The sequence below is a fragment of the Misgurnus anguillicaudatus genome, chromosome 5 (assembly GCF_027580225.2).
Source record: "Misgurnus anguillicaudatus chromosome 5, ASM2758022v2, whole genome shotgun sequence".
NCBI lineage: Eukaryota > Metazoa > Chordata > Actinopteri > Cypriniformes > Cobitidae > Misgurnus > Misgurnus anguillicaudatus.
This window is the reverse complement of record NC_073341.2, coordinates 35606621-35631596: the sequence shown is the minus strand read 5'-3', so window position 1 is coordinate 35631596 and position 24976 is coordinate 35606621. Positions and strand designations below refer to the sequence as shown.

At 35.7% G+C, this 24976-nt stretch overlaps 1 protein-coding gene and 1 long non-coding RNA gene across 7 annotated transcripts in view; one reads left to right on the top strand and one right to left on the bottom strand.

Moving 5' to 3' along the window:
* Window positions 1-24976, bottom strand: part of crb2b (crumbs cell polarity complex component 2b) — a 64679-nt gene that overhangs the window by 22088 nt on the left and 17615 nt on the right. Inside the window, exons 1-6 of one of the 3 annotated variants that reach the window (XM_073868102.1) lie at window positions 13024-13340; window positions 4137-4829; window positions 3661-3856; window positions 3313-3452; window positions 1820-2002; window positions 1605-1718 (exon numbers count right to left, since the gene is read on the bottom strand). In XM_073868102.1, coding sequence (XP_073724203.1) covers window positions 1605-1718; window positions 1820-2002; window positions 3313-3452; window positions 3661-3856; window positions 4137-4829; window positions 13024-13093 — 1396 coding nt within the window. In that variant the 5' untranslated portion in view covers window positions 13094-13340. Of the gene's footprint in view, window positions 1-1604; window positions 1719-1819; window positions 2003-3312; window positions 3453-3660; window positions 3857-4136; window positions 4830-13023; window positions 13341-24976 lie in introns of those variants that run through there. The other 2 variants (XM_073868103.1, XM_073868104.1) reach the window with 2 other exon arrangements.
* Window positions 17284-23374, top strand: LOC129421488 (uncharacterized). 4 transcript variants are annotated; one of them, XR_012369731.1, is made up of 12 exons: window positions 17284-17687; window positions 17952-18067; window positions 19130-19286; window positions 19712-19823; window positions 19912-19992; window positions 20455-20637; window positions 20775-20855; window positions 20991-21051; window positions 21176-21236; window positions 22114-22301; window positions 22411-22586; window positions 22722-23374. It is a non-coding gene; the product is annotated as an uncharacterized lncRNA (long non-coding RNA). The 4 variants fall into 4 exon arrangements; XR_012369730.1 differs by having other exon boundaries at window positions 17284-18067; XR_012369732.1 differs by having other exon boundaries at window positions 17284-18067; window positions 20775-20879.

Genomic DNA, 24976 nt, shown 5'->3' with positions numbered 1-24976 from the left:
TATAGAATGTCTCTGAACAGGTTCACGCCCACTTTTGGGGGAAAACAGACTAGACCTTCCATTGACTTCCATTCAAAATAGCGGAACAAAGCAACGCTCGTACACAGCCGGCAGGCGTAAATAACTTATGAAATGACTCAGATTAAACATGTTCAGTAATTATCTGTCCACCCTGCCTGCCATAGAGCGCAAAAGATACATTGGTTAATTCTGCCAAAGTTCAAATTTTTCAACTCGGGCGTCAGACGCAAATTCCCGTGAACCGCAAAATGCACAAAAGCACCATTCACGCGTACCGCGCACAACGCTCAATTCGCGCATTTGAGGCGAACGCCTCTTCCGCGCTGCGGGACCTCCTGACACGCGTCAATGCGTCTTCACATTGACTTAACATTAAAATCACACGCTCTTCACGCCTCTACCGCGGTTGGTGTAAACATAGCATTAGTCTGGAGCCCTGCTGATGTTATGTTGGGGATGTTTTCGTCCACTATGGGGTGCTGTTGAGTCTTAATTTGGCCACAACTTTCTCTGTGTTTCAGCAAATGGAATGATTTTGGGTGAAAAATCTTATGTTGACACATATTTTGGGAAAATTATTTGAACATTTTTCAAAAACTTAACAATACACTGTGGGAAAATTCACAATCCTTTTGTTATGTTTGTGAAGAAAACATCAAAGAAAACATATTTTTAATATAAAAAGGGATTGTAGACTAGATTTTTTTACCTTTTATCACAGTCTTGGGCATGTGAAAGATTAGTAACAACATTGGCTTTGATGCATTGCTAGTTTTTGTGCAGCATCAGATTTAAATTATTTCTCCCTCATTTACTGTTCGTGGCTGTTTTTGCCCCATTGACTTATTCTCTGTTGGTTTGTGTAATGCTGCACTTTGTGTGTCCTCTGCTCTCTGCTTTCCATCTTCATTTTGGAGTAAAAAAATACTTTTATAGATAGGATGGGGGGCCATACGTACCTTCGCCTTGGGCCCCCAATTTGCTAAATCCGCCACTGCTTCTAACCTCACACCATAAACATTAGACAGGTAAAACGCGCGTAATTTTCAAAAGTTACTGAGTCTCATTCACTAAGCACGCGTACGCACAAATTTGTTCGTAAAATGTACGGACGGACGTTTTAACTTACAATGATTTAACAAAAACGTTCATACTAAAATTTATTTTAAATGTATGCAAAAATGTAAGAACAACTTAGACCACACATGCGCAATAATCATGAACAAGGAAAAATAACACTATAATATATACCCGTGTTATATATTTTATATGTTTTTTTCTTTGTTCATGGTTATTGCGTACATGTGGTCTAAGTTGTTCTTACGTTTTTGCATACATTTAAAATGCATTTTAGTACAAACGTTTTTGTTGAATCATGATTTGTAAGTTAAAACGTTTGTACGCACATTTTATGAACAAATGTGTGCATACGCATGCTTAGTGAATGAGACCCACTGTCTTTATCCCAGTCAATACTGTGTGACGAATGCAATGTAAAACCTTGCAGTGCTATATTGTTACATGCTGTCATTAAAATAAAATTCACATAAAAAGAAAATAACATCAGAAAAGTCACACCTTACCTGTGAACCCCGGAGCACAAACACACCAATACGCATTGATGAGATCTTCACACACGCCTTTATTTTGACACGACATGGACTCGCATTCATTCACATTAACTGAGCAGTTTTCACCTACAACACAGAGAAACCCTGTTATTAGCAGCTTATTTAAAAAATGAACATCATATAACATATTTTGGACGTCAGCTGCATGAATAGTCATCATATTTCACCTGTAAATCCAGCGAGGCACTGACACAGGTAGCCCGCCGCGTGCTCGTACATGAAGTCAGAGTCCAGTTCAGGCAGAACTCTATAGAGACTGGAGTCTGATCTCTGAAAACATTGTCCATCATTCTCACACGGCTGCCGTTTACATTCATCCACATCAACCTCACAGTTCTCGCCTTCAAAACCTGAAATAAACTCATTACTAAACAATGACTCACTCGTGTCTCTTTAATTGCCTAACGGCAACTTTTTTACAGTGTATATATTGCAAATCATTGGCACCGATCCCCTTGATGCTTACTTTGGCTCATGCATCGTTGCGTAGACAGTATACGGTAGACCGATTGGCTCATGACATCGAAGTACCGCGAGAGCATTTCAAAAGCATTCAAAGCTCGGTGATCTTGGATCACTCTCGTGTTACTTTGATGTCATACTCGGATCGGTCTGCGCAGCTCTGCATAAGTCAAACATCTTAACGGATCAAATTTTGATGTGTTTGATTTGCGTGACGCTTTCTTTGTGAGGGCCATAAAACGAAGCGATAAAGTTAGAAATGGCCATTTATTGCATTTGTCAGCAGCAAATGTGTAAAACATTACTTTAAAAAAAACTTGCTCGAGCTGATTCACAGGTAGCAGTTTAAAAGCAGGTGGGCCTAAGCCCGTTTGTTAGGGTTACAAAAATGTGTCATCATCACCTAGATAAACTTAGGAGTTGACAACATGTCATTTTGGACTAATATAAACCTGCATTCTGCCGTTATTATAATACACCTTAATTATGCATGACTGTTTTAACATTAGCATTTGCCACTTACACTAAGCATAATGATGAGGATGCTTAAAATGAGCATTTTGAGAATCACTTTTTAATTAATACATTTCTAAATATTTATTTATTTATGTGTTGGGGCGACAATGTAAAAACTTGCCTAGGACCTTTCCAAAAGACCTGCACTTGTTTAAATAATGCATACACTTTGTTTAAAATTTAGTTTAAGTTTGACAACTTTGCAAATATACTGAATGCACTGAATAGATGATTTAGTAAATGTGCGGCACTTGGTACAGAATAATATATATAACCCATAATGCAATACCTGAATCAGTCATAATAATTAACTAGGCTTAATTTACTAAGATTTATTTCTGAGACGTTAACAGGACAGAAATTACTGCATTAAACGTCACAACACAACAACACAGCATAATACTGTTATTATTGCATGGCTTCACATACTAGAAATTGTTGTTTAGAAATTTTATGCAGTAATAATCCAAACAGCTGTTTATCTTTCCATGCATTGCTGCAATAGCTAATATTTTTCTCTAGGGGGCAGTGTGGTGTAAAAACTGTTGATGAGCCTTCGTTCTGGACCTTTATGAGATTATTACATTTTAAGGTTACTGTAGCTCACAAAGACAGCATCACATACAATCTAAAGGGAGATTTTGACCCAGTAAATAAACAGAAGTAAATGCAGACTGTTTACCTGGCCAGCAGAGACAGGTGTATTGGTTAACTCCTTCCTGACAGGTAGAGGCATGCAGACATGGATCAGATGCGCATTCAAGTATATCTTCTTCACAAACAGACCCAATGAATCCAGTGCCACTACAGTCACACGCATAACTGGTATAAAAAAACAATCATTGAGTTCATATAAAGACTTAAAAATTTACTGGTAAGTAGCTTAAGCTTAGATATACAGAATAGCCACAGACACATCCAAAACAATTTACTGGTTGCAATTCACAGTCTTACCGCTAGATGCCGCTAAAATCTACACAGTCTCTGACACGCAGATTGTTTCTATAAGATTGAACTTTAGTAATCTCACCTGTTCACCATATCCAAACATAGTCCATCATGTAGACAGGGTGAGCTGTAACATTCATTAATGTCCAGCTCACAGTTAATGCCTTCATATCCAGGTAAACACTCACAGGTGTAAAGACCAATATGATCATGACAGGTGGCACCGTTCTGACAGGGAGTCACTTCACATTCATCAATCTCAACTTCACAATTCACTCCTGCAGACCAAATCAGCGAAGACATCAGGGATTAAACAGACGTGTCAAAAAAATCTGGATGCAAAATTATCTTTAATTTTTGGACAATTAATATAGTAATATACCTTTATGGACATGACACGTTTCGACAAAATCCATGTAATAATGTTTTTTAAGACATATACCATAGTAACACCCTCGTATTCTTTGAAGTATACTTTTTTATAAAATACATTGGTTTAGTACCACGGTGCATATCAAACTATTATAGTATTTCCATCACTGTACTACATTTCCTTACCTGTAAACCCATTCAGACATTCACAGATGTAGTGATCCCTCATATTGACACATGTCCCATTGTTATCACATGGTTGGGATGCGCACTCATTGATGTCAATCTCACAGTGGTAACCTTGGAAACCAGGCACACAGTAACACTGATACACATCAATACCATCCACACAGATGGCACCGTTCCTGCATGGTTGTGACAGACACTCATCAATATCTTCTTCGCAGTGTTGACCTCTAAAACCTTGGGTACACTGGCACTCGTATCCATCCGATCCCCAAACGCAGGTGCCGTTATTGAAGCATGGATCATCCGAGCAGTCTCGTACTCGAGTTTGACAGTTCTCTCCACTGTATCCACTTGGACATTGGCATAAATATCCATTAACACCATCTATGCAATGGTTTTTAATACCCGTGCATGGGTCACTCTCACAATTATTGATGTTTTGGGTGCAGATTGGCCCATCAAAGCCCTCGGGGCAAAAGCAGGTGTAGTTCTTTGTTCCTGGAGTGCCGATGCAGTTCAGGCAGTCAGCATTTTTACAGGGGTCAAATAAAAGCTCACAGTTCTTACCGTCATACATAAGAGGAGATGTTGCACAGACACACTTGTAGTCGGTATGTTCAGGCACACAGGTGCCGTTGTTTTGACATGGGGATGACAGACATTTGTCACCGGTCACTGTGCAGAACAAACCTGTGGGTGTACAGTATCAGTATTATGAGAAAAGATTTACAAAGTGTCTTCAATATACTCTACTGTATTACAAAGGTGAAACTAATGTTAGATGAATAGTTAATTACTCGATCTTCTTTACATAAGACATATTACTTTATTGTTTAAATAGCCCGTAAAAGCATAACCCAGGGTTCCCACGGGTCCTTTAAATCCTTAAAAGTGTGTGAATCTGGGGGGGAAATGCAAGGCCCTGGGAAGTTTTTGAAAATATACATACATAGATACAGGTCATTGAAAGTGCTTGAATCTATTTTATGCAAGAAAATAAATCCATATTATTCCCTGTGTAGTGTAGGATAATATCATAAAAACATGCTAAACTGTTTGCTTTAAATGCTTATATCTTCTGTATGCCAATGCTGATTTATACCGAAATGCTTTTTTGCATAATTGTGTTTGACAAATAAAAAAACATCTCGGGTTACGTATGTAATTGTTGTTCCCTGAGAAGGGAACAAGACGCTGCATCTCTCTTGCCATACTTCCTGCGTCCCTGTAATGCCGTATTTTGCAATATTTCAGATAGTGATATACTTCGTGGCTCCTGCGTCACCCTGTCTTTGTCGTTAAGCCTCACCGTTGGTTGAATTTGATATACACATTCAGACGCACTTACCCCTGGAGGCATCCCCAAAGTGTCACCACAGTGACGCAGCGCGAGTTCCCTTGAAAGGGAACTGTAACAATGTCTCTTTAAAGGTAACAAGATGTAACTTTGCTCTCACTTGAAATGTGTTCCCACATTTAGTCCTTGAATTTGAGGGTATTGGACCTGGAAAGTCCTTGAAAGGTCCTTGAATTTGAAGTTAACTAAGTTGTGGGAAACCTGATAACCAATTAAAACATGCATACAATATATGCATAGTGTTTATGATCCCCATCCACTTTAATTGTATTGTAGATGCTGTCAAACATAAGATCTAGTGCTCAAGGAATAAAAGTCACACTTATGGGTATGAGACAGATTTTTTTATATTTAAAGATTTAAATAAATTTTAACCCACTTTTATTTTTTGCCGTTTATTTAATGGCACTATTAAATTGAACTGGATTAAGAAGGCTTTCATCCAACAGCAGATGGGTCTTAACCTTCTTTACTAGCTCTGATAAACCTTCACCAGATGCATTGTGTCAGTCTGATGGATCACTGAGACAAATGTGTCCTTTTTCTCCATTCATAAAGTCAGGAGAATGTGAATTATAGGCAATGTTATGTTCAAGGTGAGAACAACATTACTGGTCACATGATGGATAATCATGTCAATAAACTAGACCAACATTGTAAACCAGTCTAGACAAGCACAGGAACTGATTTTAAACAAAATTTTAGCGTAACACTACACAACAAAATGTTTAATGTAGTTACATAACAGGAGGTTACAGTAACATCATTGAAGGACTCAGTTTCAAATTCACTTTCACAGATAGAAATGTGTGTCAGTAGGTCCTGCGGTGAGCGCGACTCACATTCCTCTAATCCAGGATCATCTCCTCTCATAAGAGTGAGAGAGAGTAAGACGAAGTGAGCATTCATCAAAACCAAAGACAATTCTGTACCATTTTACCACAGACACAACTGTGATTTATAAAGAAATGGAAAGATTTAAAGTCTAGACGGGCAAGCGGAGGTACATGACTGCCATGAGCTTCGAAAGCTTTTCTTTAAAATCAAGTCGATTGAAACAATAAACTTTTAATAAACAACAAAAGAAAGGGGCTGGCTTTAAAGCACCATGAGATGAGTTTAAAGAGATGAATGGTATGCTGAAGCCTGAGGACAGAAGACAGATCCAATCCCCATCCTGAGACACAATAACCATTTCAGAGAACCTATTCTTTAATAAACACATACCACATGTTTAAAAAAAAACTCACAGAGTCACCCGTTTATCTACAACCCAACAGCTCCTTATCACAAAACCTTTCAAGGGAGGTTTAAATGTCATTAAACAACATTATTCATGCTGTTATCTGTGTAAAGTGATGATTGCTATAAAGTTTCTTGTTGTTTGTGTTATCAACTTTTATTCCTCACAGCCACAATATCTTCAGTTAAAATGCACCAGTAATGAGCCATTTAAAAACCACAACTGATCCTTTTACAATCTTTCACACCAATTAATGTCACAAATTCATTTAAAGATAATGCAGAGTTGCTCCAAATCCTGTTTTGATGAAAATTCTCTAGTAATGAACAAACGCAGATATACCTCATAGTTTGTTTGTGCATGCATCTATGACGACATAAAGTAACTTGTTAAGAGATTAGTGCCCTCTAGCGCAAAAATGTGTCCTTTTAAATGCAAATGAGCCTATTTCTGCACTAAATGGCAGTGTCGTGGTTGGATAGTGCAGGTTAAGGCGCGGTATTATCCCCTTCTGACATCACAAGGGGAGCAAAATTTTAATGACCTATTTTTTCACATGCTTGCAGAGAATGGTTTAACAAAACTAAGTTACTGGGTTGATCTGTTTCACATTTCTAGGTTGATAGAAGCACTGGGGACCCAATTATAACACTTTCCTGATATGTCCCCTTTAAAGGCATAGTTCACTTCAAAATGAAAATTCTGTCATCATTTACTCATCCTCATGTTGTTCTAAACCTGTATGAATTTCTTTTTTTTGATGAACACAAAAGAAGGTATTTTGAGAAATGATGGTAAACACACAGCAGTAAGTGACCATAGACTACCATAGTAGGAAAAAAATATTTTGAAAGTATTGTGATAAATTACTAAGAAAATATTTTGATAAATGATGGTAAGCACACAGTTGACGCTACCCATTAAATGTCATCATATTTTTTTTATTCCTACTATGGAAGTCTATGGTCACTTACTGCTGTGTGTTTACCATCATTTCTCAAAATACCTTCTTTTGTGTTCATCAGAAAAAAGAAATTCATACAGGTTTAGAACAACAAGAGGATGAGAAAATGATGACAGAATTTTCATTTTAAAGTGAACTATCCTTTTAAGGTTTTTGCCTTGTACAAAAGATTAGACCCATTTAATTTTATGAATTTGTAAATATAGAAATATCAGTTTTTAATGATTACGATCACTTTATATGAAGAAATCCATGAATGCAACGCAGACAGTCAGATCTCATTCAAACATAAACCATAACACTGACTCAATCTGCCAAGAAAGCCAATAGCGCTTCACATTCTTAGCTGATGTATAGTGTAATTATGCAATCGGTCATAAGACAAACCAGAGTCAATGATATTTCACAATCAAAGATGACGTATTATCATTTCTTCTGGTTTTGAACGAGTATACCAGATCTGATATTTACAGCGGATTGTCATCCTTTTGCATCTTTTCTTCATATAAATCAATTGTGTGACCTCTGTACTTTGAATATTTTAAGTACTTTAAAAAAAAAGTTGTGACTGTTTTGTATGCTGTGTTTTGTATATGACTGCTAATATATATATTAGTAAAAGCATCTTTTGGTTGTATTGGGGAAATGGACAAACAACCAAAATATTTGGGTTGGAGGACAGGTATCCAGCTTTCATATACAGAGACTGGTTTTGTTTTGTTTTCGTTTTCTCTGTCTTACCCTTAATATTTTGCTTTGTCGCAGAATAGTCATGTTTCAATCAAACATAAACAAGATTCATTTGAAAGAGTATTGTGTATTTGGTATAATACAAAGTGTTCGCATTGGTTTATGGTTAAAAAACACATTATTTTCCACATATTGTACCTTTTTGTAGCTCCAGATATCCCCGTCTTCCTGAAACGCACTACTTTTGTACAAAACTCATCGATTTGAAAAGCTCTGTGTGCCTGATTGGCCAGCTAATCTGTACGCTGTGATTGGCCTGAATACTTCTGACGTCAGCCAAAAATGTGACACTCTTTAGCATGTTTAAAAGATTCGCTCACAATGCAATGCTAACAGGAGTTAACTTACAGGCTGTGAGTCTGAAGCGGGAGGAATTATGATAATGTCGTCTTGTCTACATCACCAATCCAAAGATTTACGTTGGAGACAATAACTCGCGTCATCATTTACTTTGGGGTTTGTACCTTTTGCATATTGTTAACATGTACTAATACACACCACACACCAAAGGAAATGTAAAATCGTGAATCAGATCTGAGGAGCTCTTTAAAAACTGTTTTACACTAACAAAAGTTGTCACTGGGGCAGTACCTTTTCAAAAAGTATGCTTTTGTACCTTAACTCTTTCACCGCCAGCATTTTTAAAAAAAGTTGCCAGCCAGCGCCAGCGTTTTTCCTGATTTTCACCAAAGTTTAATGCCTTCCAGAAAATGTTCTTCTTCAGATATATAAACATACAATATACCAAATGAAAGAACAGACCCTCTGCTTTCAAAAAAAAAAAAAAAACCGTTTCATCCTACCGTGCGCAGTTCATTTGTAATCAGCTTTTGAATATGGGTAGGTTTCTGCAAAAACACCACATTTTGAGCAAAAAGCAAAGATAATTCCATGTTTGTGACAAACTTTTCATAGAGATCCCATTCAGAGCGATCTTTAAACAGACACGGACATGCAGCAGCTTGCTATAGGGCAATACTTCCGGTTTTTAAAAAGTTGCGGATAATATCGGTATTGCGGAAAGACGGAAAATCTCGTCATTGGCGGGGAAGCGTTTTCTCTTAATTGACGAGATATCTCGTCAATGGCGGGGAAAGAGTTAAAGGTGAATATTGGTTCCCTTAAAGGTATCTGTACCAAAATGGTACATATTAGGACTTTTTTAAAAGGTACTGTCCCAGGGACAACTTGGTACCTTTTTCTGAGAGTGTATCAACAAACAGACTGAACAATCCATCATCTATCATTCAGATTGAACGTGTTCATATCAGCTCTAGATCAAAGTAAAAATGAATAGTGAATTTTATCATTTCAGTGTCACTTGCAGAATTAAATAGGATGGCAAAAAGTTAGGCTTTTTTTGGTTATACCAAACCTATACCGATGCTGCCTTGACAAATAATCTTTACAAATTGCGCACAACAGCATACCAGTGTATATTTACATATTACGTTTCAAGGAGAAAATCAAGTGACATACTACGAACACCGCAGTTTTGTTGAATGAATCACAACTTGAGTCATACAAATCTAAACACAACAGTGTCTGTCCGTCTCTTAGAAAACATACAATCCAGCTCATGCCGCTGTGCTCTTTAACCTCAGTGAGTTTCTCTGCTGGTATCTTCAGTCCATCTACACCCTAATACCCTCTGACCTCTCTGAGGAGCTCTCAGAAGAAAAGAGAGACAAACATCTGAGCTATACTGAAAACGAAAAAAGGGAGGCTGGTACAGACCCTCACGCACAGGAGAGGGGAGTTAACCTGAGACCCCAGACTAAACTTAGCAGCGGAGAATGAAAGTTACTAACTCAATCTTTTAATAATGCTTTACAGTAATTCCTAAAACTTTTGTAAAGATTAAAACTTTACTGATCAGAATGTTCTACCAAGAATGTTCTTACACTGCAAAAAAATGATTTTCAAGAAAAAAAATCTTAGTATTTTTGTCTTGTTTTCAGTAAAAAATATCTACAAATTCTTAAAGTAAGATGTATTTTCTTGATGAGCAAAACGACCCAAGAAAATAAGTCTAGTTTTTGGACCAAAGATATCAAGTTTAGGTGATTTTGGGCCTAAGACAGGCAAAAATCTGCCAATGGGGTAAGCAAAAAATCTTTACACTTAAATTCAAACACAAACACTAAATTCAAGAAAATTTCAAGACAAATTTGCTTACCCCATTGGCAGATTTTAAATACAAAAAAAAAAAACACTTGAAAAATCATTTTTTGCAGTGCACTGCAAAAAATGACTTTTTTTACTTAGTATTTTTGTCTTGTTTTCAGTAAAAATATCAAAAAATTCTTACATTAAGAGGCATTTTCTTGATGACCTAAAATAAGTCTAGTTTTAGACAACAAAAAAAAAATTAAGCGAATTTGTGCTAAAAACAAGCGAAAAAAATCTGCCAATGAAATAAGAAAAAAATTCTTGAATAAAGTGTTAATGGAAAAACTAAACTTATTTTTTTTAAATGTCTTATTACATTGGCTGATTTTTTGTTTGTTTTAAACACTACACTGCAAAAAGTGATTTTCAAGAAAAAATTATGAGTATTTTGGTCTTGTTTTCAGTAAAAATATCTAAAAATTCTTAAATTAATATACTTTTTCCTGATGAGCAAAACGACCCAAGAAAACAAGTCTAGTTTTTAGACCAAAAACATCAAATTTAAGTGCTTTCGTCCATAAAACAAACAAAAAAAATCTGCCAATGGGGTAAGCAAAAAATCTTGAACATTTTTCTTAAACACTAAATTCAAGAAAAATTCAAGAAAAATTTGCTTACCCCATTGGCAGATTTTTTTGCTTGTTTTATGCACAAAATCACTTAAATTTGATATTATTGGGCTTAAAACTAGACTTATTTTCTTGGGTCATTTTGCTTTTCAAGAAAAAGCATCTTAATTTAAGAATTTTTTGATATTTTTACTGAAAACAAGACAAAAATACTAAGTAAGAAAGTCATTTTTAGTAGTATATACTTTAATCTAATATAAAATAAAATAACTCTTAAATATAATTTTTTCTTCAGTGTTTGTAAAATAGAAAGTTGAGCACTGATATACTTAAAACACATTTTTGGGTTAAACTCTTTATAACATCAGTAAATGTTGAGAAAACGAAATTTTTTGCAAATGACCCCAACATTGAATAAACAAAAACTGATTCTTTCCCTTCACAGACAAACTTCATTACAGCTTACATTTACAGCACAGCATATTTACTCAACAAAATGTTTCAGTCTCTATTCCGCTTAAAGACAAAGAGTGAATTGGCAGCTCACTCCAGTGTGGTTACCATAGTGATGGTCAACTATGCCCCCTTCACATGTCTCGCACCGTGCTTTGAATCTGCCCAAAAGTACCCAGAATTCACAAAAGGAGAAATGGGTCATTGCTTCATTAAGGAGTTGTGTTTTACAAACCATCTGTACTTAAACTCCCAACAAAACAATGACACAAACACACACACACTGATGACACACTACACTCTCTTTCATAAGATAATGACAAACCCTGATAAACAACTCATTAGTTTGTAAGCATCACTTTAGTGCTTGTGATCAAAACAAACCCTAAATGTTTGAATCCCTAAACTTCAGCGTGTGACTCCTTGTTTTTATGCAAACACTTGAATCATGTCACGTGAGGAAAAATGTTTTATCATTTTTTGTTTCATAACTGATGGAGGGTCCTGAGTCTTATCTACTTGGTAGACTTGTGGATTGGGCTCTTTTGACCTAAACAACCACCTTGCAACTAAATATTAATAATTTGATGATACTTGTAATCCAGTGTGATTCTGGATTTCAAGTGCATGTGTGCATGCATGCATGCGTTCGTGCGTGCGTGTGTGTGTGTGTGTGTGTGTGTGTGTGTGTGTGTGATTATCATTCATTGTAAACAATCTGACGTCCAGCTGGCTACACTTTGTCCTCTACATGCGCTAATTCCCAATTATCTCTCTCTCTGTCTCTCTGTCTCTGTGTCTCTCTGTCTCTCTCTGTCTCTCTCTCTCTGTGTCTCTCTCTCTCTCTCTCTCTCCACAGCATCTGCTCGGAGAAATAAAAGAACCTGCCATGTGCAGATGCTAAACATTACAATGTAACTATTCCTAGTGCCACTTGTTGCATTCATTTTTTTTAATTACAGGCCAGAGAATTTAAATATGAATCACCATTGATAAAACATCTACAGCCAGACTGAATATATATGTTTTACTCTATCTACATTTGGCCAGTTGACATCCTATATTCTTAAAAAATAAAAGTACGAAAGCCGTCATTGGGGTGGTACCCTTAAGTACACATTTGTAACTAAAGAGTGCACATTAGTACATATTGGTACCAAATGTATCCATATCTGTACCTAAGCGATACATATAAGGGCCCATTAAAGGGTACTGCCCCATGTGACAGCTAATCTTTTTCTGCCAGTGATGTGGCGGTGTGTCACAATAAACTAGAAAGAGGTTAACATGACATAACATCACTTAAACTGTGTCACTTGACTTAAATGATCACTATAAAAAATAAGATATGAAATACTTTAGAAATTGACACTTACCCAATTTGAACATCATTACAAACAGCAGAGCTGCTCTGTTATATCTTAGATAAACTTGTTCAAACTCCATGTCCTGAAATAAAGCTTCGCCTTCAGCTTCTAAATCTGCGGACGCACTGTGAAATATTCCCACATCATTCTGATCTTATCCTGTCTGCATTCATATCCAGACTCGAGGCTTTCCCTCGGTGCTAAACTTCTTAAAGAACCGCTGCTGGTTTACTCCACTACAGTATGATGGAAAACATGGAGTGGAGGTTCACCCTGGACCGGAGTTAATCACCAATCTCGTTTCAAACTGCACACCTCCTCATTCCCTCTCCCTCTCTCCAACCTGTAAAACCCAACAACAACAACATTTGGTAAAAACATGAAAAGCTTCTTCTTTATCAAAATTTTAGGATCAACAACCCATTCAAGTTTGAGATCACTGGTGTAAATATAATGTAGCCTAAATGTTATCATTATGCCTTTATTAAATATCAATTTCATTACAAATCTCCTTTCTTTCATTTAAATTAGTTTTAAAAAATTATATGACACACTGCAGGTATTAATTTAACATTAATTGCATATACCTTTTTAAATTAGATCATCATTTAGGGGTTTGACATTAATACACCAAGTGATTTATCCATGTGTTGACTGTGCTATAATCCGTTGTATGCTCACACCAGCCACCCAAACCCTCACTCATCTGAGCTTAACTGACCCATGCTGTGAACAGAAGCAGACACTGGTTAATTAAACTACAGCGGGCACTAGCTGGCGATGTAAAGACCATTCAACACACACCACCTACACAGCTGCAAAACTCCAATCTACATTCTTTACTGCAGCATCAATAAAACCACCAGCAGGAGTTTCTACTGAACTGAAAATGAGCCAACATTTTATTCAAATGAGGAAAGCAAAGCCTTTATTATGGACTGACCCTCATGTGAAAGTTGGCATGCTACATGTTTTAACATGATTATTTAAAGTTTAATATGACTTTGGCTTACATTTTTCAATAAGACTAATTGAGTGTTACTACATTTGAAGTCATTTTTTTAAGTAGATCCAACTTTTATTCTCACAGTAAGGGGACATTTCACAAGATTATTTGAAGACGTAAAATAAATCTTTGGTGTCCCCAGAGTGCATGTGTGAAGTTTTAGCATATAGATAATTTATTATAGCATGCTAAAATTGTCACTTTGTAGGTATGAGCAAATGTATTTATTTTTTTATTTTTTTTAGGGTGTGACCTTTAAAATGCAAATGAGAAATTGTTGAAATTGATACTCAGTTGTGAGAACTATTTTTTCTCTTTCTTTCTGCACTAAATGGCAGTGCTGTGGTTGGATAGTTTGGTTTACCAAAACTATGTTGGGTTGATCTTTTTCACATTTTCTAGGTTGACTGGGGACCCAATTATAACACTTAAACATGAAAAAGAAATCACTCGGTGCTTACATTTTTCAATAAAAAAAATTGAGAGTTACCACATTTAAAGTCATTTTTTAAGTAGATCCAACTTTTATTCTCACAGTGTAAGTTTATCTTAAAGGGGACATTTCACAAGATTTTTTAAGACGTAAAATAAATCTTCAGTGTCCCCAGAGTGCACGTGTGAAGATTTAGCTCAAAATACCATATAGATAATTTATTATAGCATGCTAAAATTGTCACTTTGTAGGTACGAGCATATTAATTTTTTTTTTTTTTTTTGGGCTTTCTTTCTGCACTAAATGACAGTGCCGTGGTTGGATAGTGCAGATTAAGGGGCTGTATAAATATAATAAGATCCCCTTCTGACATCACAAGGGGAGCCAAATATTTTCACAAGCTTGCAGATGGTTTACCAAAACTAAGTTGGGTTGATCTTTTTCACATTTTCTAGGTTGATAGAAGCACTGGGGACCCAATTATAACACTTAAACATGAAAAAGAAATCACTCGCTGCTTACATTTTTCAATAAAAAATTTAGAGTTACCACATTTAAAGTCATTTTTTAAGTAGATCCAACTTTTATTCTCACAGTGTAAGTTTATCTTAAAGGGGACATTTCACAAGATTTTTTAAGACGTAAAATAAATCTTTGGTGTCGTGCACGTGTAAAGATTTAGCTCAAAATACCATATAGATAATTTATTATAGCATGCTAAAATTGTCACTTTGTAGGTACAAGCAAAAATACCTTTTTGGGTGTGACCTTTAAAATGCAAATGAGAAATTGTTGAAATTGAAACTGAATTGTGCTGTCAATAATTTGTTCTCTTTCTTTCTGCACTAAATGGCAGTGCCGTGGTTGGATAGTGCAGATTAAGGGGCTGTATAATTATAAGAAGATCCCCTTCTGACATCACAAGGGGAGCCAAATCTCAATGACCTTATTTTTCACAAGCTTGCCGATGGTTTACCAAAACTAAGTTGGGTTGATCTTTTTCACATTTTCTAGGTTGATAGAAGCACTGGAGACCCAATTATAGCACTTAAACATGAAAAAAGATTTTCATGGTATGTTCCCTTTAAGAAGTAGCCTATTATTACCTCCAAAATTAGTACACACAAATAGTACATTCTTCAGTAACTAAAGCTTAAAGGCACAAAAGTGAATCAAAACAAACTTTGATTTGTCAAAATTTTGTATTCTACTGTGTATTTATAAGCTTTTTTTATTCCATGAAGCATTGCAAATGATGTCATTAAATCAAAACCATTAATAATATAAATCTATTAAATAAGTCACTGATTACAAGTATAAAATACTTTTCAAAGAAAAACATTTACACATGCTAAAAACATCTTTTTGCAAAATGGAGACCTTGGAAACCAAAGTATAAACTATTTGTTATCTCTTCCACTGAACAGATGTATGTGGTTTCTTTAACTCATCAATTAAAGTACAGCTCATAATCTCATTCTAAAGGAATGCCAGAGCAAACTGCATGTGATAAAGAAAAATTTCACCTAAATGTCTGTGGCATTTTACTGCTGAAATTTACTATGTTAGACGTGCAAGATTTTACATATATTCAGAGACGCTGCTGTTGTTTCAAATTGTATCTGTTTGATGGTGAAGCAAATCTTTAATCACTGAAGGTCAACATGAGAAACACACAACAGTACTACAGTATATTTAATAGTGAGGTAAATTAATCTGCTTTGAGTTGTAGTGAAGTAAACAAAAATGAGTTAATAATAGAGCTCATCTAATCAGCTTAAATGCAGCAAAAGAAGTTAAAATTTGTTCATAACACACAGCAGGTGAGATAAAGACAACATGACGCTTTACAAAAAGTCTACAGATGTACAAGCAATGAAAGTTTGAGTTAAACTCTTGAGTTCCTGAACTGCCTAAGATAAAAAATGATACACAATGTAACCAGACTGGATTATAATGTTTCAGTGATGACTGTACTATTGTACTGTGCTAATCTCGGAGTCAAAATCTTGTGCTCTTTACTGCAGACTTACAGATACCTAAAGGTTTATGTATTTGGTATAATACAATGTGTGTTATGGTTAAATAAACACATTATTTTCCACATATCGTACAGTTTTGTAGCTCCAGATTTCACTCTCTTCCTAAAACGCACAGATTTGAAAAGCTTTGTGTCCTGATTGGCCAGTTAATTTTTACGTTGTGATTGGCCCGAATATCTCTGACGTCAGCTGGAAATGTGAGTCTGAAGCGGGAGGAATTATGATAAATGTCGGTCTTGTACGGTCTACTTTACCAATCACAGGAAGTAAACTGTTGCCTACAATCCGCGTGTTTGTTGTAGTCCAAGAAAAGAGATTTACGTTGGAGATGATAACTCACGTCATCGTTTACTTCGGGATTGTACCTTTTGCATATCATTAACATGTACTAATACACACTTACACACTAAAGGGAAAAATTGTGAATCGGACAACAGGTGGTCTTTAATGTTTTTACACAACTCAAAACCTCAGAATGGAAACCGAACCATGCACTGTTAGGAAAAAAACGACAAAATATACCCCAGCTGTCACTGGGGCAGTACCCCTTAAAATTTGGACCATTAGGTAAAGGTATACATTTGGTAGAGATATGCACCTTTGGCAAACCAGTACTGTACATCTGAGGTAACAATATGAACTCTTAGATCCAAAGCTTTTTGAAAAGGTACCACCCCAGTGACAGCTAGGGTACATATTTTGCCAGATAACAGAGCTGCATTCACATATTACCATACAGTAAAATCATTTATTTACATTAAATCTAAAGATCAAAAGATTTAGATTTAAAAAATACCAACCCTATCTCACGGCGAATTCGTAATAATTCAAACGATTTAACCAAGTGGCTAAATCGTATGAAATCATACGAGCTGGCTCGTACGAAATCGTACGATTAGTTCATCGCATTTAACACAGCCCTGTGTTGCAGGGATTTCGTGCGCATTAATACGAATAGATTAAATCGTACTATACCATACGATTTGTTCATCGCATTCAAGAAGCGTGACCCGTAGCCAGAAAAATACCTCTGGGTGTGCATCTGAAAATCCGCGTGTGTCACAAGCATGCAAGATAAACGCTGGGGAATTCAGGTGCTGTAAATCCGGTGGACAGGACTCATCTCGTTATAGATCAAGATAATTTATAAAGATCTTTAAACGAAGGATTGGAATATCAGATAGTTGACATGGTAAGCAAGTTAGTTAATATTTTTAATAAAAAAAAAGGAAAAACGAAATAAAACTAATAGCATACATTATTGTTGTTGCGGTGTGTCACGTGACAATCATGACCCGTCGCCATGGACACAAGGGGTCAGATAAAATATTTTTAACTTACGCGTGAAAGGCTTGATTTTAAAAATATATATATATTCTAAGTAAACAACAACAGCCCTAGTTTAGTAAAAAAAAAAATATTGAAACTATAAATAAATATTCTGCATCCATTTTAGGTGTGCTACTGTGGGTGGCTCCGGCACACTCGTGGCTACGCCCCTGCCGTGACCCAAATCTCGTTCGCACATCATCGCGATATTTATCATCTGTTTACAAACGTCGCCACATCTCGGTGAGTATACCATAAAGTGTCTGTTTGTTCGATATTAAATTCATTATATGTTCTTTTTTAATCCAGATCGGCTTCTAAATGTTCTCTGAGTTGTATTGGTCATCTATATTACATTATTTCTAAAAGCTAGTCACGTTATGTTAGTCACAGTTATCATAACGTGACAGATCCTCGATCATTTTATTATATTCATATTTTTGGAATTAACAGTTAACTACCAATGTACTTCTACTGTGGTATTTTGTGTATTTTGTGTGTATTTTGTGTGTATTTAGTAGTAGTACACAAATCGTACCATGTTTTTACCGCAGTTAGTCTACTGTGGTATTTTGTAGTACAGTAACAGCAAACCTTATGCACAGTAGTTCAGCCCTTTCATACATAGTAAAAAACAGTAACAACAGCACCATGCTTTTAATACTTTTGATGTACAATTCAGAAATGTTTAGACATTCAGATCTTTCTTTTTTTGGTCAGTTTTATTATATTGTCATTTTATTTATTTATTTATCTTATTATATAGTCTTATGATAGTGGGCGGATCTTGGGGTTTGTTGTAAATAGTTATACACATACAATGTTTAGTAAATAAAGAATTTAAAAAATATCTCCCACTCACTCACTCACTCACTCACTCACTCACTCACTCACTCACTCTCCAACTCACTCACTCACACACTGACACACACAAGGCACCTGGATCCAGAACACGCCAGTGTAGCGCTACAAAGAAATTGGTGGTGCCTCCAAAACCTGCAAATACTGTGAAGTAAAGATTATACAAAAGAAAAACTTGAAAGCCCCAAAAGTAAAATTTGATGATCAGTGGGCAGCCAAATAAAAAAAAACATGCAAATTCTAACAAAATTATGAACTGTGTGGACTTGCTTGTAAGTTTCATTTATAAAATATATATTTTTTTTTATTTATTATAATTATTACAACTACAATTCAGTTCAGTAAACAAAAAAACAAATATTTATTTAAGTATAGGTGGATAAGAGCATAGGTTATCATTTGACTGTGTACTCTTGTTTAAAACATTTTGTTCTCTCTTCTCAGCTTCGTAAGATGGAATTACTGGACTTCTCTCCAATGCTCTTTATCACCACACAAAGAGGCCAGCATCGCTTCACAAAAGTTTTCATTAAAAACGTCAACGTTCAGAGGCATCACTCAGTACCAGTCATGCAGAGACTTTATGAGGCTGTTGTAAGAGGTATTTATTTGTACACATGCATTTACCAATTTAAAAGCTCTTTGTATTATAATGGTCTTTTTTCACAGACTGTGATGATGCATTTCCACAGTTATTAACATGGTAAATCTACCAAAGTTTGTGTTTATATATATGAATGATAATTCCCCTGTTTGATTCTAGCTATTCATAAAATGCCTAAAATAGCATGACCCTAACATAAGCCATATTTTATTACATTTTTTAGTCACCAAATATAATTGTGAAACTTTTCAGCAATTTTATAATATTCACTTATATAAGAAAACATGAAAAATGTTTAGAATTATTCTGAGTGCCCTTATTGAGTATTTAGGTATTGAATGTGATGCTGGAGATTGTATAATTATTTTTCACTTTTCTTCAGTATAAAGTGTTTTATCATTCACATTTTTGTGTTGAAATAGATTAGCCTATCCCCTGTATGTCACTGATGCACTACTACAAAGATGTGAGGACAAGAAAATACACCTGCGAGTAGTCTTAGACATTGCCTGTGTTGTTGCCTCACATTTGCAGGTAAGTACCCTTTTTTCTGTGTAAAACTGAATTATTGTTTTGAGAAAAGACCTTTAACTCAAAATTATGTCATACTGTGTTCAATCAGAAATCAGGGGAGGGCATATCACACAACATCTCCTTAGTCGTACCAGCATTTCATGTTTATGGACACAAATGGCCCTGCCAGGTAATTCATTGATTTATAGGGATATCAGGACATGTAACACACATCATTCACTCCCTGTTTGGTCTCACATTTTCTTGTCTATGCACTGCAAAGCTGAAATTAGCCAGAAATGCCTAAAAATAATATTTAATCTAATTTTTCCAACCTGACATTTGTCTAAACTTGTTTCAGAGATGCAATGTGTAAGACAATCCAGTGGAAACCGTTTATCTCAAATCTGTCTGGGTCAAACTAATCACTAGAAGCAGAGGATTGTTATAACCAAATTGGTTTCCTTTGTTTCTTTTTATGCAGATTACCTAATTTGTATAATAATTACATTAATATAAAGTAATAAAAATAACAGCTTTGCTATTTTTACAAATTAAAAGATAAAATAACATAAGATCACTATAAGCAGTAGGATCATGCTTCGTGTCAGTGTACAGAATGTGATATTTTACCACTTTGCTTTAATCATAGATCAAGTACAGTACCAGATGGCTTGATGGGTTTGGGCTCACAGACGGGGAAGGAATGGAAAGGCTGTGGTCTTTCCTCCAAAGATTTGCCAGAGTCACAAAGGAGATGACTCCATCTCATCACTTTTGACCTACTGACTGATGCCCTTTTTGCATTATGGACGGAGGAAATCAACTGACCTAGGTGTGTCTACTGCTGTATAACCTTTCAGAATTCTGTGCTGGTGGTTCACTGTTTATACATTTTTATATTTTCTGGAGTGAAGTCGATCACACACAAAATGGCAAGCATACTATAAGTAGATCAAACTGTCTTTTCAGAGGTGCAGCTCCTGCAAAGAGTAGACAAAGCAGAGAAAATATTGCTCAAGAAGATATCTCATGTCATCAGAGAGGCACCAGGTAAACAATGCACATAAGAAGCAGGTAACAATTAGTTGTAGATGGGAGAATATTACATTCCATTTATAAGTGCATTTTGCACTAGAGTATTTAGGATTGATGTGTGTCTTGTTTTCTGTTATTGTTGTTGTATAGTGTTGATTTCTGAAGGAGACATGGAGAGATGGAAAAAAGCTAGCCCAACAAAAACCAATAAGTAAGGAACTGAAGTTAAAGTCTTAAATACTGTAAGAATGTCATGAATACTATTAACAAAGAAACAGAAGTAACATGAAATGAATTACTTTATTAGAGTGGTAGTAATGTGGTCTTTTCTTCAGACACTGTCTGTAGATGGAAAAGGGACTACATCATCAGACTGATTCAGTTCTACAAGTTCAAGTAAGAGTTTAATGTTTTTATGTAAGACTTTGGTAATTACAGACGTCTTTAAAGGAAAACATTCAATATTTTACTATGTTCTTAGCTCAACTTAGATGAATTAATACATACCTATCTTTATTCAATGCATGCACTTTTAGTCTTTGTTAAGCACTTCGTGAATGTGTTGGCATTTAGCCTAGCCCCATTCATTTCTATGGCTCCAAACAAAAGTTTTATTTTGTGCCACTATACTTGCTCGTCTAAATACCTGGAAGTGTTTGGTGGCTTCTAAATTCATCCCTGTTTGGAGCCATATGAACGGGGCTAGGCTAAACGCTAATACATTCACAAAGCGCTGTACAAAGATTGAAAGTGCACGCATTGAAAAAAGATAGGTATGTATTAATTTGTATAAGTTGAGGTAAGAGCATAGTAAAACAGGGCTATTCAAATCTTACCCTGGAGGGCTGGAGCACTACAGAGTTTATGTACCATTAACCACCTGTGATTTTCTAGTGATCATGAAGACCTTGATTAGCCTGCTCAGGTGTGTTTGATCAGGGTTGGAGCTTAACTATGCAATGCTCTGGCCCTCCAGGGTAAGATCTGAATAGCCCTGTAGTAAAATATTGAAAAACAGTGGTGTTTTCCTTTAAGTGCCTTGCTGATGTGCTTCAACGTGTGATTATAGAAATGGCATAGTTTTGAAGGAAACTGTCACCAGTGGTTATAAATTAAAATATTGCAGCATTATTGCAAATCTTCATGTGGTGTAATTAGTAATTTATTACCACCAAGGCCTTACTTGTAACATATGTTTGGTCAGGTGTACCACGGTAATGCTTTCTGCTTGCTAGCTACTGAACTTTTGTGCTGTACTTTTTGTAATGTGTAGATATTAGAATTGAGGACTCTGCTGAACATTGAGAAAAACTACCGTATTGGGAGAAGATGGCAAGAGTCTGATTCAAACTTCCAGTCTACCCTTAAAGATGTGGACCATGAGCTCAGAGTCCAACTGCAAGGCTAGAACTGAATCAAGGGAGAGAGCAGTCGTCCTCCACCAGAGAAGAATATATCCAGGTATAGTGCTATAATTGGATAAGTAGATACAATATGACATTAGGTTTGAACTTAAAAAGGACTATAATACAAACTAATACATTAATTTTTCTGCATGCTTGTTTCCTAGCTTTGCTTCAGATGGGCAGGGCATTGTCATTAGACTCTCCAAGCAGGTAGCCAGCTCCAACAATAGACTGAGACAGCATTCAACAGTCACCGCAGTTGAGCTTCTTACCTGCGACAATTGATTTTCAGGAATCATGTGATCCCTCTTGGCATGTCTACTTCTGCTTTGATAACACTGTAAGTATAATTACTTTACCCTAGTAACCACACAGCAGTCACTCTAGTAACCATCTGACAAACTAACTACCTGCAAATCATATTAGAAACCACCTGGTAACATAACATAGCATTTTGTTTTCTTTTGTGTTCTAGATTGAAGAAGATGATGTTTCGAGGAGTCTACAGGGATTGATGCCTTACATATGAAGACTCATGCAAAAGCTGCTCTCATTCAACGCTTCCAACAGCTGGAAAGAAAACTACATCAAGCCATTGTGATGTTTCACCCACATGTATCAGACTTTGTTCCTGCAGACAAACCCCACTTGTGTCAGGCCCTCCCCATGCCAAGCATACAGACACTGGTATACAATGATAAGAGTGATAATGATGACAATGTGGATAACTAGCACTACAGATTTTTTTTAAATTTCTAGTCTGATATTGTATATTGTAAAAAGAAAGATGTAAAATGTATAGTATATGTTGCAGCATATCATAGAAACCTTTATGGTGGTGTAATATAATGTTCGCCTTACTTGTGCAAACATGATGTTTTACTAGATCTGATTTATTATTAAACGTAGGTACTGTTTTTAAGCACACATATTCACACTAGTCTGTGTGAGGACAAAATTGTGTGTTTACCATTGTGATGTTACTTACTTACAGTAATGTACAAATGTGGTCAATGTGTGTAAGGTGTTTTGTTTTTGTGAGCTAAGTTGAAATGACAAAGTATTGAATCTTGAATCCTTTGAAACAAATACTGTAAACGTTTGTAAAAAATAAAATGTTTTCCACAATGAGTTATAGTCATGATTTCAGCTATTGTCACAGCACACTTTAGAGGTCAATGAATAGTGATGAACTTAATAAATGACTTACACAATGATTTTACAGTCATAATCCACAAGACAGACTGTCACATACAGTATGTTCTTACATAACCATTATATTGGCTTGACATTCTCCCGAACTAAGTTGATGTGGATTAATACTTTTTTCTTCCCATTATATTTAGTATATAGTTCGTTGCTATGGTGGTTGCTTTGAGGCTGCTATCACTGAAACCACGTAGCTTGCACGTGTTTTCTTTTTAAATGACATTCAACATTTTCCTACAGAAAACAAAAACTTGATAACTCTATAATATACAATATAATCATTCTGAACAATTTCTAATTCGATTTTGAGAAATTAGTTTTTTGGTAGCAGAAGGTTACAGAAGTGCATTGAAGGCGGGGTTTGCGTGTTCTGCTGTTTCGGCGTTGTGGCTAGAGGGGATACAGCAACAGCAAAATCTCGCGGATGAGCGCTGTTATTATCCTAATCCTATCCCCAAAACCTAACCCTAAACCAAACATTTCACGCGATTTAAGACAAGTTGTATCACATCTAGACAGATCTGCTGTTTACATCCGAATTCTACCCCAAACTTAACCCTAAATGGCGTAGCTGTATCCTATCTAGCAAAAAACACTGTTTCTGCTTAAATATCTTTAAAAAACAACTTTTTTTACATTTTCTTAACGTAGATCATCTAGATGCAGCATAATTAATAGTTTGCCTGAACTAGGTGTTTATATATTCAGTAGATATATGTTTTTACAGCCCTACTTTGCAAACCAGAAAAACTACAATTTTAGTGCTGATTTGTATCAAGCTGCATTGCACACATGTAGGGAATTGTAGTTTTTTAAAACATTTGTGTTTTTCTTATAATTGGAGGTTGTAAATAGTGAGTTGAGAGTACAGTAAGGTGTTTAGGGGGATTGTTAACACACTTATACAATCAGATTTTAAATATTTAATTGTTAAATAGGTTTAAATACATTTTAACCATATTTGATAGAGTCCCAAGTTGTTGACTATATTGACATTATAACTGAGGTCAAGAGCTCTCATTAACAGTTTGTCCCATGTCTATAGCCCCTTTTGTTGCCTAATTATAAGCCTTCAAAAATGCACCAAGGTGATGTTTTAAAGGTCCGTATTTCAAAGCATGTGCCATGTAGATTCTTTATACTGACAAATGTTAATCTGCAGGTCAAGACCTTTCTAACGATGTATTTGGCTTAGCTCTACAACAAACTTTTCATGTTCTCATTTCAAGTACACAAGCCATCTCAGGTGTAGTGTCAGAGAGCACTTTGAAGGCTCAATAAGGTTAGGGTTAGATAAAATAAAGCTGTTTGTTTGTTTCTGGCTGTGTAAACAGACCCAACACCTTGATGAATACCTGATGTTGGCCACACACACAAACTGTGCATTTCTGTTTGGGCTTATATGCATAGACTATCTATTTATGTTAATGCTGCTATGATAATTAAAAACATACCATTAATAAATAAGACCGATTGTAGGCTAGTAGATGATTATTAGGCCTATTGGTTGTCAAAACCCAG